This window comes from Erinaceus europaeus, chromosome 15, assembly GCF_950295315.1.
Source record: "Erinaceus europaeus chromosome 15, mEriEur2.1, whole genome shotgun sequence".
NCBI lineage: Eukaryota > Metazoa > Chordata > Mammalia > Eulipotyphla > Erinaceidae > Erinaceus > Erinaceus europaeus.
Window position 1 is genome coordinate 26,526,598 of NC_080176.1, and position 15,144 is coordinate 26,541,741.

The window sequence follows — 15,144 nt, forward strand, 5'->3', positions numbered from 1 at the left end:
GTGTGTCCACCTTGCCTCACTCACTCACTCACTCCTTCCTTCCTTCCCTCCCTCCTTCTTCCTTCCTTTTTTTCTGTACTTTCTTCCTCCCTCCCTTTTCTTTCCTTTTGTTTTCCTTCCTTTCCTTCCTTCCTTCCTTCCTTCCTTCCTTCCTTCCTTCCTTCCTCATTTTTCTTCTCTCTCTCTTCTGAACAGAGACAGATAGAAATAGATAGGGAAAGGAGAGATAGAAAGGGAAAGAGAGAGGTACCTACAGACCTGCTTCACTGCTTGTGAAGCTTCTCCCCTGCAGGTGGGGGGCAGGGGTTTGAACCCAGGTCCTTGTGTACTGTAACATGTGCACTCAACCAGGCATGCCACTGCCTGGACCCAATTTCTTGTCTCCTCTGTTCTCTCTGTTGTCGGAGGTCTACCACTGATTCTCCAAGCCAGAGACTCCACAGAACCCAGCCTCTCAGCCCTCGGGCCATCTACTACAGATATGTGGAGGGAGGCAGAGACTAGGGGAATGGGTGGGGAGGGTGGCTATCACTGAGAGTCCTCACCACTCATGCTAGCACTGCAAGACCTTTGCCCTGCCACCCCATGCCTGTAAAATGGGGTGATGGCATCTTTACAATGAGGAGACAGATGTCTGTCCACAGGTGAGTTGAATGATGGATTAGAACAAACATAGATGTGTTTCCTCTTTACTTTTTTATTAGTGGTTTACAAACTAACAAGATAATAGGGAGATAATTCCACACCACTCCCACCAAAATATGTATTTTTTAAAAAACTTCCCCCCTCTATTTGATAGAACAGAGGGAAATTGAAAGTGGAGGGGGAGATAAAGAGGGAGAGAGACAGAGAGACACCTACACCCCTGCTTCACCACTCCTGAAACTGCCCTCCTGCAGGTGGGAAGTGGGGGCTTGAACCAGGGTTCCTGTGCCTGGTAAGGTGTGTGTTTACCCAGGTGCATCACCACCCGGCCCTAATATGTATGTTTTTTTTTTGTTTGTTTGTTTGTTTTGGTTTTTAATCTTGGCATCTGTTGCTAAGCCTGAACTCTGAATACAGAGCTGCCTGTGGAGGGAACTTCTCCTGCATGTGTTGTCTCAGTTTTCAGTGGTGCTCTCTCTCTCTCTCTCTCAGCCTCAGCTGGGCCCTAGCTCTGGGCTCTTGTCCTCCGTGGAGTTGTCTCTACAACTGTCCCCTCTCGGCCCTATGTCCTCAGTGTGTCTGTTGTGTCACTGCTGTGTCCCCACTAGCAGTCTGGGTTCTTTCTCAGAAAAAGACACTCAGTCTAGCAAATGGTGGGTTACAAGGGGGCCAGCAGAGGCACAGCAAAGGGGAGGCTTCAGTGAGTCAGTAGGGCCAAGGATTCTTTCTTTCTTTCTTTTTTTTTTTTTGGCTTTGATTACAGATTTTTTTTTTTTAAGTAGTGATTTAATATTGCCAGACTGGGAGTATGGACCGACCAGTCAACGCCCATGTTCAGCGATGAAGCAATTACAGAAGCAAGACCTTCTACCTTCTGCAACCCACAATGACCCTGGGTCCATGCTCCCAGAGGGATAGAGAATGGGAAAGCTATCGGGGGAGGGGGTGGGATATGGAGATTGGGCGGTGGGAATTGTGTGGAGTTGTACCCCTCCTACCCTATGGTTTTGTTAATTAATCCTTTCTTTAATAAAAAGAAAAAAAAATATTGCCTTACAAAATTACAAGATAACAGGGTACAGTTCCACACCATTCCAACACCAGAGTTCTGTGTCCCCATTCCCTCCACTGGAAACTGCAGTAGTTCTGCCAAGATCACAGATGCGGATTGATAATCTATCTATTAGTCATCTATCGCCCATTCTTTCCCTATGATCCTGCCTTCTCTTCCTTTCTAAGTCATACTTACACCTATCACTACTTCCTTTACTTTCTTCTTCTCTCTCAGGGACCTGATGGAATTGAGGTTCAGAGCCCGCTGGTCATCTTCCCTTAACATTTTCCCCCCTCTGGGAGTATAAACCAAAATTCTGTATGGGGTGCAGAATATGGGAGCTCTGGCTTCTATAATTGCTTCTCTGCTGGACATGGGTGTTGGCAGGTGGATCCATAGCCCCAGTATGTTTCTATCTTTCCCTAGTTGGGCAGTGCTCTGGAGAGGTGAGGTCCTAGGATGCATTGATGAGGTGGTCTTCCCAGTGAAGTCAGGATGGAACCAGTAACATCTGCAACTTGGTAGTTGAAAGGCAGTTAAAATATGAAGCAGGACAAAATGTTTAATAAACAAGACCCAGAAAGTAGGAATACAGCAGATGAGAATAGTGATTATAGGGTGGCAAGAAGCTAGGAAGTCTATTTTAGTGTGTTCCTAAGATGGACAAGGATTTTCAGATGAAGGAAGAGGAGCTAGGGGAAGAAGAGGTGGCACAAAGGAGTGAGGGTGATGAGTGGAGGGGGATGGGGAAGGCTACCCTGCCAACTCCATGGGTCTGGAGGAGTCGAAACTATTGCTAGATGGCCTGCTCAGGGGACACTGGATGTCCTATGCTTGTCCTATGGGGGGATATGCGAGCTCATGTCCTGCCTCCAGTGACACCTGTCTGACATGAGGAGTGAATGACTATCTGGAGAAGTCTTGGTGACAAAATGACAGCTAAATCCTCTCTTCTGTCACCAATACAGGAACTCTGCCCATGGCCACATCCATTTCCTCCCAACTTTACCCAAGAACAAAGGCACCCTTTGATGCTCTCAGAAACTCCCCATTCTACCAGGGCACAGCAGGGTGGCCACTCAGCACCCCCAAGACCTCTCCTCCTATTAGCAGGGAAAACACACTCATGACTCACACTGATGCTCCCCACTTCACTCCCCCACTGAACAGGTTCAGTTTCAGCACCTCAACACCCCAACCAACCAAGTATGTCATCAAGGTAGCAACCAATCCCGTCACCACCCTTGTCTACATTAGTACCACAGAATGCATCAATCCAATAAGCCTCAGAGTCACCACCACCTATCCCACTACTACCTGTATAACAGTGTCCCAAGTGACACTCACCAGCTCCTACACCACCAACCCTGTGACAGACAGACCAGGAACAACCTCAACTAAGTCTTATAACACTCCAACCAACCAAGAGGTAACTAAGCATACCACCACAGTGAAAGAAATTTCTACTACCACCCAGACAACCACAGTCACCACCAAATCCACTACAGCACCTGACGGCACACCGAAAATAACACCCACAAGTAACACCACAACCAGACCCACCATCATGTTCACAACCACACCTAACATTACTTACACAACAACACCTATTACAATAGTGACAGAAAGACCCACCACCACAGACACAATCATATCAGCCACCACACTCATCACCTCTGAAATCAGTTCCACAGCAACAGCAACATCCACCACAAGTGAAACAAACATAACCACCACTTACATTAGCACCAACCAGACTCCAATACCTACCAAAAATGCCACAGGCACCACTTCACCCGCTACTTCAGCCAACACTTCTACAGTTACCTCCACAGGGTCAAACTCATCCAGTACCAATGAAACAAGCATAACCACCCACGAGACCAGTACAATACAGACAACCATACACACAACAACTATATATACCACATTACCCACTACTAAAGCCTCAACCTCTTCAGTCACCATCATAGGATCAAGCTCTCCCACCACCAGTGAAAAAAACATAACTGCCAGTGACACAAGTACAACACAAACATTCACCAGCACTGCCATGAATACTTCGTCACAAACTACTACATCCACCACCTCCACAGTCACTACCACAGGGTCAACCTTGCCCACTACCTGTGAAACAATCTTGAACACCACAAACATTAGCACAACTCAGACAACCACACCTACCACAACCACCACTTTACCCACTACTTCAGCCACCAACTCTACATTCACTAACACAGAGTCAACATCTTCCAGCACCAGTGTAGCAAACATAAACACCACTGAGACAAGTACAACACAAACACCTATATCTACAAACACCACACCAAACAACACTTCACCCACAACTGTAGCCTCCAACTCTGCTGTCTCCACCACAGGGTCAACTTCTCACACCACCAGTGATACAATCGTAACCATCACTGAAACTAGCAAAGCTCAGACACACACAACCACCACAAACTCCACAGCAATCACTAAACCCACCACTTCAGCTACCACCTCTACTGTTACCACCACAGGGTCAACATCATCCAGCACTAATGAAACAGGCATAACTACCACAGAGACCAGTACAACACAAACACCTATACCTATAACCACCACCACTATAAACACCAATTTACACACTACAGCAGCCCCCAACTCTCCAGTCACAACCACAGGGTCAACCTCTCCCACCACCAGTGAAATAAACATAAGCACCACTGACACAACTACAACAGAAACACCCACACTCACCACAAATACCACAAGCAAACCTTCACACCCTAATACAGACAACATCCCCACAGTCATTACCACAGGATCAACCTCTTCACACACCATTGAAGCAAGTGTAACTACCACTGAGACCAGGACAACACAGACACCCATACCCATAGCCACCACTATATACACCACTTTACCCAGTACTGCAGCCTCCAACTCTCCAGTCATCACCACAGGGTCAACTTCTCCAACAACCAGTGAAACAAGTATAACCAACACTGACACACATACAACACAAACACTCACCACCACTGCAATAAACACTCCCTCAACAAATACTGTAACCACCACCTCTACAGTCACTACCACAGGCCCAACCTCTTTAGGCACCAATGGGACAACCACCAGTGAAACAATCTTATCCACCACTGACACTAGCACAACTCAGACACCCATACCCACCACAAACGCCACAGGTATCACTTCACCAACTACTTCAGCCACCACCTCTACAGTTACCACCACAGGATCAACCTCTTCCAGCACCAATGAAACAGGTGCAACTAACATGGACACCAGTACAACACAGACACCCACACCAACAACCACCACTGCAAATACCACTTTACCCACTACAGCAGCCTCTAACTCTCCAGTCACCACCACAGGGTCAACCTCTCCCAACACCAGTGAAACAACCAATATCACAACTGACACAAGTACTACACACACACACACACACACCACTGCTACAACCACACCTTCACCAACTACTGCAGTAAGCACCTCTACACTCAACACATTAGAATCATCCTCTTCTAGCACCAGTGAAATAAGCATAACCACCACAGAAACAAGGACAACACAGACACCCACCACCCCTGCCTTGAGCACCACTTCAACAAATACTGCACCCACCACCTCTACAGTCACTACCACAAAGTCATCCTCTCACATCACCAGTGGAACAAGCACAATCACCAGTGAGAGCAGTACTATGCAGACACCCATACAAACTACCACCAACATAAACAACACTTCATCCCCTATTGCAACCACCATATCTATGGTCACTATCACAGGGCCCACCTCACCAACCACCAGTGAAACAATCTTAACCACCACTGACATGAGCACAACTCAGACGCCCACACCCACCAAAAGCACCGTGTCATCCACGAATTCTCCCACCACCTCTGCAGTTATGACCACAGGGTCAACTTCCTCCAGCACCAATGAAACAGGTATAACTACCACTGAGGCCAGTATAATGCAGACACCCACACCCACAACGACCACCACAAACAAAACGCCACCCACAACTGAAGCCTCCACCTCTACAGTCACCACCACTGGATCAACCTCTCCCACCACCAGTCAAATAAGCATCACCACCATTGACACTAGCACAGTTCAGACACTGACACCTACCACAAATGCCATGGGAAGCACTTCACCCACTACTTCAATCACCACCTCTACTGTCACTAACACAGGGTCAACATCTTCCAGCACCAGTGAAGCAAACAGAAACACAACTGAGACAAGTACAACACAGACACCTATACCCACAACTACCACCCCAAACAATACTTCACCCACAACTGTAGCCTCCAACTCTCTTGTGTCTACCACAGGGCCAACCTCTCACACCACTAGTGTAACAATCTTAACCACCAATGAAACTAGCACAGCTCACACACCCACACCCATCACAAATGACACAAGCACCACTTTACCCACTACTTCAGTTACCACCTCTACAGTCACTAACACAGGGTCAATATCTTCTAGCACCAGTGAAACAAACATAACCACTACTGAGACAAGGACAACACAGACACCTAAACTCACAACCACCACCCCAAATACCACTTCACCCACAACTGTAGCCTCAAACTCTGCTGTCTACACCACAGGGTCAACCTATCACCCCACCAGTGATACAATCATAACAATCACAGACACTAGCACAGCTCAAACACCCACATACCCCACAAACTCCATAGGTATCACTTCAGCCACCACCTCTACAGTTACCACCACAGGGTCTACCTCTACCAGCACCAAAGTAACAGGTCCAACTACAATAAAGACCAGCATAACACAGACACACACACAAGCCACCACCACTACAAATACCATTTTACCCATTACAGTAGACTCCAGCTCTGCAGTGTCCACCACAGAGTCAACCTCTCCCAACAACAGTGAAACAAGTATTACCACAACTGACACAAGAACTACACAGACACCCAAACACACCACTGCCACAGTCACACCATCACCAACTACTGCAGTGAGCACCTCTGCACTCAACACATTAGCGTCTCCCTCTTCTAGCACCAGTGAAACAAGCATAACCACCACTGACACAAGTACAATACAAACACTGATACCCACAACCACTACCATAAACAACACTTCAACCACTACTGTAGCCATTATATCTACTGTCACTACCACAAGGTCAGCCTCACCAACCATCATTGAAACAATTTTAACCACTACTGACACTAGCACAACTCAGACACCCACACCCACACCCACAACAAACTCCACAGCCATCACCTCAACCACCACTTCAGCTACCACCTATACTGTTACCACCACAGAGTCAACATCATCCAGCACTAGTGAAACAAACATAACTACCACAGAGACCAGTACAACACAGACACCTATACCTATAACCACCACCACTATAAACACCACTTTACACACTACAGCAGCCTCCAACTCTCCAGTCACAACCACAGGGTCAACCTCTCCAACCACAAGTGAAATAAACATAACCAACACTGACACAACTATAACAGAAACACCCACACTCACCACAAAGACCACAAGCAAACCTTCACACCCTAATTCAGACACCATACCCACAGTCATTACCACGGGATCAACCTCTTCACACACCATTGAAGCGAGTGTAACAACCACTGAGACCAGTACAACACAGACACCCATACCCATAGCCACCACTTTACCCAGTACTGCAGCCTCCAACTCTCCAGTCATCACCACAGGGTCAACTTCTCCAACAACCAGTGAAACAAGTATAACCAACACTGACACACATACAACACAAACACTCACCACCACTACAATGAACACTCCCTCAACAAATCCTATATCCACCACCTCTACAGTCACTACCACAGGCCCAACCTCTTTAGGCACCAATGGAACAACCACCAGTGAAACAATCTCATCCACCACTGACACTACCACAGCTCAGACACCCACACCCACCACAAACTCCACAGGTATCACTTCACCAACTACTTCAGCCACCACCTCTACAGTTAACACCACAGGGTCAACCTCTTCCAGCACCAATCAAACAGGTGCAAATACTATGGACACCAGTACAACACAGACATCCTCACCAACAACCACCACTTCAAATACCACTTTACCCATTACAGCAGACTCCAACTCTCCAGTCACCACCACAGGGTCAATCTCTCCCAACACCAGTGAAACAACCATTATCACAACTGACACAAGAACTACACAGACACCCACACACACCACTGCCACAACCATACATTCACCAGCTACTGCATTGAGCACCTCTGCACTCAACACATTAGCATCAACCTCTTCTAGCACCAGTGATACAAGCATAAGCACCACTGACACAAGTACAATACAGACACTGATACCCACAACCACTACCATAAACAACACTTCACCCACTACTGTAGCCATTATATTATCTACTGTCACTACCACAAGGTCAGCCTCACCCACCATCACTGAAACAATATTAAGCACTACTGACACTAGCACAACTCAGACACCCACACCCACAACAAACTCCACAGCCATCACTTCACCCAACATTTCAGCCACCACATCTACAGTCATTAACACAGGGTCATCCTCTTCCAGCACTAAGGAAACAGGTGCCACTACCATAGAGAATAGGACAACACAGACACCTATACCCATAACCACCACCATCATAAACACCACTTTAAACACTATAGCAGCCTCCAACTCTCCAGTTACCATTAAAGGGTCAACCTCTCCCAACACCAGTGAAATAAACATAACCACCACTGACACAACTACAACAGAAACACCCACACTCACCACAAATACCACAAGCAAACCTTCACACCCTAATACAGACAACATCTCCACAGTCATTACCACAGGATCAACGTCTTCCCACACCATTGAAGCAAGTGTAACTACCACTGAGGCCAGGACAACACAGACACCCATACCCATAACCACCACTATATACACCACTTTACCCAGTACTGCAGCCTCCAACTCTCCAGTCATCACCACAGGGTCAACTTCTCCAACAACCAGTGAAACAAGTATACCCACCACTGACACACATACAACACAAATACTCACCTCCACTGCAATGAACACTCCCTCAACAAATACTATATCTACCACCTTTACAGTCACTACCACAGGTCCAGCCTCTTTAAACACCAATGGAACAACCACCAGTGAAACAATCTCATCCACCACTGACACTACCACAGCTCAGACAACCACACCCGCCACAAACTCCACAGGTATCACTTCACCCACTACTTCAGCCACCACTTCTACAGTTACCACCACAGGGTCAACCTCTTCCAGCACCAATCAAACAGGTGCAAATACTATGGAGACCAGTACAACACAGACACCCACACCAACAACCACCACTACAAATACCACTTTACCCACTACAGCAGCCTCCAACTCTCCAGTCACCACCACAGGGTCAACTTCTCCAACAACCAGTGAAACAAGTATAACCACCACTGACACACATACTACACAAACATTCACCACCACTGCAATGAACACTCCCTCAACAAATACTATATCCACCACCTCTATAGTCACTACCACAGGCCGAACGTCTTTAGGCACAAATGGAACAGCCACCAGTGAAACAATCTTATCCACCACTGATACTAGCACAGCTCATACACCTACACACATCACAAAGTCCACAGGTATCATTTCACCCACTACTTCAGCCACCACCTCCACAGTTACCACCACAGGGTCAAACTCTTCCAGCACCAATCAAACTGATGCAAATACTATGGAGACCAGCACAACACAGACACCCACACCAACAACCACCACTACAAATGCCATTTTACCCACTACAGCAGACTCCAGCTCTGCAGTGTCCACCACAGAGTCAACCTCTCCCAACAACAGTGAAACAAGCATTACCACAATTGACACAAGGACTACACAGACACCCAAACCCACCACTGCCACAAGCACAACTTCTCCAACTACTGCAGTGAGCACCTCTGCACTCAACATATTAGCATCTACCTCTTCTAGAACCAGTGAAACAAGCATAACCACCACTGACACAAGTACAATACAGACACTGATACCCACAACCACTACCATAAACAACACTTCACCCACTACTGTAGCCATTATATTATCTACTGTCACTACCACAAGGTCAGCCTCACCCACCATCACTGAAACAATATTAAGCACTACTGACACTAGCACAACTCAGACACCCACACCCACCACAAACTCCATAGCCATTACTTCACCCACCACTTCAGCTACCACCTCTACTGTTACCACCACAGAGTCAACATCATCCAGCACTAGTGAAACAAATATAACTACCACAGAGACCAGTACAACACAGACACCTATACCCATAACCACCACCACTATAAATACCACTTTACACACTACAGCAGCCTCCAACTCTCCAGTCACAACCACAGGGTCAACCTCTCCCACCACCAGTGAAATAAACATAACCACCACTGACACAACTACAACAGAAACACCCACACTCACCACAAAGACCACAAGCAAACCTTCACCCCCTAATACAGACACTATCCACACAATCATTACCACAGGATCAACCTCTTCCCACACCATTGAAGCAAGTGTAACTACCACTGAGACCAGGACAACACAGACACCCATACCCATAGCCACCACTATATACACCACTTTACCCAGTACTGCAGCCTCCAACTCTCCAGTCATCACCACAGGGTCAACTTCTCCAACAACCAGTGAAACAAGTATACCCACCACTGACACACATACAACACAAATACTCACCTCCACTGCAATGAACACTCCCTCAACAAATACTATATCTACCACCTTTACAGTCACTACCACAGGTCCAGCCTCTTTAAACACCATTGGAACAACCACCAGTGAAACAATCTCATCCACCACTGACACTACCACAGCTCAGACAACCACACCCGCCACAAACTCCACAGGTATCACTTCACCCACTACTTCAGCCACCACTTCTACAGTTACCACCACAGGGTCAACCTCTTCCAGCACCAATCAAACAGGTGCAAATACTATGGAGACCAGTACAACACAGACACCCACACCAACAACCACCACTACAAATACCACTTTACCCACTACAGCAGCCTCCAACTCTCCAGTCACCACCACAGGGTCAACTTCTCCAACAACCAGTGAAACAAGTATAACCACCACTGACACACATACTACACAAACATTCACCACCACTGCAATGAACACTCCCTCAACAAATACTATATCCACCACCTCTATAGTCACTACCACAGGCCGAACGTCTTTAGGCACAAATGGAACAGCCACCAGTGAAACAATCTTATCCACCACTGATACTAGCACAGCTCATACACCTACACACATCACAAAGTCCACAGGTATCATTTCACCCACTACTTCAGCCACCACCTCCACAGTTACCACCACAGGGTCAAACTCTTCCAGCACCAATCAAACTGATGCAAATACTATGGAGACCAGCACAACACAGACACCCACACCAACAACCACCACTACAAATGCCATTTTACCCACTACAGCAGACTCCAGCTCTGCAGTGTCCACCACAGAGTCAACCTCTCCCAACAACAGTGAAACAAGCATTACCACAATTGACACAAGGACTACACAGACACCCAAACCCACCACTGCCACAAGCACAACTTCTCCAACTACTGCAGTGAGCACCTCTGCACTCAACATATTAGCATCTACCTCTTCTAGAACCAGTGAAACAAGCATAACCACCACTGACACAAGTACAATACAGACACTGATACCCACAACCACTACCATAAACAACACTTCACCCACTACTGTAGCCATTATATTATCTACTGTCACTACCACAAGGTCAGCCTCACCCACCATCACTGAAACAATATTAAGCACTACTGACACTAGCACAACTCAGACACCCACACCCACCACAAACTCCATAGCCATTACTTCACCCACCACTTCAGCTACCACCTCTACTGTTACCACCACAGAGTCAACATCATCCAGCACTAGTGAAACAAATATAACTACCACAGAGACCAGTACAACACAGACACCTATACCCATAACCACCACCACTATAAATACCACTTTACACACTACAGCAGCCTCCAACTCTCCAGTCACAACCACAGGGTCAACCTCTCCCACCACCAGTGAAATAAACATAACCACCACTGACACAACTACAACAGAAACACCCACACTCACCACAAAGACCACAAGCAAACCTTCACCCCCTAATACAGACACTATCCACACAATCATTACCACAGGATCAACCTCTTCCCACACCATTGAAGCAAGTGTAACTACCACTGAGACCAGGACAACACAGACACCCATACCCATAGCCACCACTATATACACCACTTTACCCAGTACTGTAGCCTCCAACTCTCCAGTCATCACCACAGGGTCAACTTCTCCAACAACCAGTGAAACAAGTATACCCACCACTGACACACATACAACACAAATACTCACCTCCACTGCAATGAACACTCCCTCAACAAATACTATATCTACCACCTTTACAGTCACTACCACAGGTCCAGCCTCTTTAAACACCATTGGAACAACCACCAGTGAAACAATCTCATCCACCACTGACACTACCACAGCTCAGACACCCACACCCACCACAAACTCCACAGGTATCACTTCACCCACTACTTCAGCCACCACTTCTACAGTTACCACCACAGGGTCAACCTCTTCCAGCACCAATCAAACAGGTGCAAATACTATAGAGACCAGTACAACACAGACACCCACACCAACAACCACCACTTCAAATACCACTTTACCCACTACAGCAGACTCCAACTCTCCAGTCACCACCACAGGGTCAACCTCTCCCAACACCAGTGAAACAACCATTATCACAACTGACACAAGAACTACACAGACACCCACACACACCACTGCCACAACCATACCTTCACCAGCTACTGCATTGAGCACCTCTGCACTCAACACATTAGCATCAACCTCTTCTAGCACCAGTGATACAAGCATAAGCACCACTGACACAAGTACAATACAGACACTGATACCCACAACCACTACCATAAACAACACTTCACCCACTACTGTAGCCATTATATTATCTACTGTCACTACCACAAGGTCAGCCTCACCCACCATCACTGAAACAATATTAAGCACTACTGACACTAGCACAACTCTGACACCCACACCCACCACAAACTCCACAGCCATCATTTCACCTACCACTACAGCTACCACCTCTACAGTTACCACCACTGAGTCTACATCATCTAGCACTAGTGAAACAGGCATAACTATCACAGAGACCAGTACAACACAGACACCTATACCCATAACCACCACCTCTATAAATACCACTTTACACACTACAGCAGCCTCCAACTCTCCAGTCACAACCACAGGGTCAACCTCTCCGAATACCAGTGAAATAAACATAACCACCACTGACACAACTACAACAAGAACACCCACACTCACCACAAAAGCCACAAGCAAACCTTCACAACCTAATACAGACACCATCCACACAATCATTACCACAGGATCAATGTCTTCCCACACCATTGTAGCAAGTGTAACTACCACTGAGACCAGTACAACACAGACACCCATACCCATAACCACCACTATATACACCACTTTACCCACTACTGCAGCCTCCAACTTTCCAGTTACCACCAGAGGGTCAATTTCTCCAACCATCAGTGGAACAAGCATAACCACCACTGACACAAGTACAACACGGACACCCACCACCCCTGCCTTGAGCACCACTTCAACAAATACTGCACCCACCACCTCTACAGTCACTACCACAATGCCATCCTCTCACATCACCAGTGAAACAAACATAATCACCAGTGAGAGCAGTACTATGCAGACACCCATACAAACTACCACCAACATAAACAACACTTCATCCCCTATTGCAACCACCATATCTATGGTCACTATCACAGGGCCCACCTCACCAACCACCAGTGAAACAATCTTAACCACCACTGACATGAGCACAACTCAGACGCCCACACCCACCAAAAGCACCGTGTCATCCACGAATTCTCCCACCACCTCTGCAGTTATGACCACAGGGTCAACTTCCTCCAGCACCAATGAAACAGGTATAACTACCACTGAGACCAGTACAACCCAGACACCCACACCCACAACTACTACCACACACAAAACTTCACCCACAACTGAAGCCTCCACCTTTACAGTCACCACCACTGGATCAACCTCTCCCACCACCAGTCAAATAAGCATCACCACCATTGACACTAGCACAGCTCAGAGACTGACACCTACCACAAATGCCATGGGAAGCACTTCACCTACTACTTCAGTCACCACCTCTACAGTCACTAACACAGGGTCAACATCTTCTAGCACCAGTGAAACAAACATAACCACAACTGAGACAAGGACAACACAGACATCTATACCCACAACCACCACCCCAAACACCACTTCACCCACAACTGTAGCCTCCAACTCTCCTGTTTCCAGCACACGGCCAACCTCTCACACTACCAGTGAAATTATCTTAACCACCACTGATACTAGCACAGCTCAGACACCCACACCCACACCCAGCACAAATGACATAAGCACCACTTTACCCACTACGGCAGCCTCCACCACTACAGTGACCACCATAGTGTCAACAACTCCCAATAACAGCGAAACAAACATTAGTACCATTTCTACAAGAACAACACAGACATCCACAGACACGACAATAACTATATCTTCAACTACTTCATCCACTACCACACCTGCAGTTACTACAAAAGAGTCAATCACCCCTTCCACCAGTGATGCAAGTATAACCACCACTGAATCCAGTACAGCACACACATCCATGGCCACCTCCTCCTTTACCCTGAGCACTACTGCACCCATGTCTGGAGCCTCCACCTATATCTCCACAGTCCCTAGCATGGTATCAACCTCTCCCATGTCCAGTGAAACAAGCATTATCACCACTGACACAGGAACAACACAGACATCCATACCTACTGTCATAGACACAGCAACAAAATCCACATTCCCAGCTACTGCACACACTACACCCTCCACTATCAGTATCACTGAGTCAACCTCCACCTCCAACAATGAAACAAGCATAACCACCACAGAGACCAGTACAGCACAGACACGCACACCAAACTCTACTGCCAAAGTTACAACCTCACACACTATAGTAGCCACCGCCTCCATAGTCACTACCACACTGCCAACCTCTTCTACCACCAGTAACACAAACAAACCCACAACTGATACCACGTCAACAGAGACACTGACACCGATCACCACCACCAGCAGAAGCACTTTTTTTACTACTGCAGAACCTCCTTCCACAACCACAACATCAACCTCTCCTGCCACTTGTGAAA

At 47.1% G+C, this 15,144-nt stretch overlaps 2 protein-coding genes across 2 annotated transcripts in view; both read left to right on the top strand.

The window, feature by feature from the left end:
• Positions 1-2,625: 2,625 nt before the first annotated feature.
• Positions 2,626-10,891, top strand: LOC132533005 (mucin-2-like). Its single transcript, XM_060172319.1, has 3 exons — positions 2,626-8,856; positions 8,934-9,174; positions 10,675-10,891. Exons 1-3 carry the CDS (start codon positions 2,679-2,681, stop codon positions 10,889-10,891), a joined length of 6,636 nt encoding a protein of 2,211 aa, XP_060028302.1. The 5' UTR covers positions 2,626-2,678.
• A 501-nt stretch (positions 10,892-11,392) lies between these two features.
• Positions 11,393-15,144, top strand: part of LOC107522259 (mucin-2-like) — a 4,317-nt gene continuing 565 nt past the window's right edge. Inside the window, exon 1 of the mRNA XM_060172320.1 lies at positions 11,393-15,144. This exon is cut by the window's right edge and continues 233 nt beyond it. Coding sequence (XP_060028303.1) covers positions 12,228-15,144 — 2,917 coding nt within the window. The 5' untranslated portion in view covers positions 11,393-12,227.

Coding starts and splice junctions, on each gene's coding strand:
- LOC132533005 (XM_060172319.1), top strand. CDS start 2,679: ATGGCCACATCCATTTCCTCCCAACTTTACCCAAGAACAAAGGCACCC. Junction 8,857..8,933: donor CTTTACAGTCACTACCACAG/GTCCAGCCTCTT, acceptor ACCACAGCTCAG/ACAACCACACCCGCCACAAA. Junction 9,175..10,674: donor GTCAACTTCTCCAACAACCA/GTGAAACAAGTA, acceptor CAAACTCCACAG/GTATCACTTCACCCACTACT.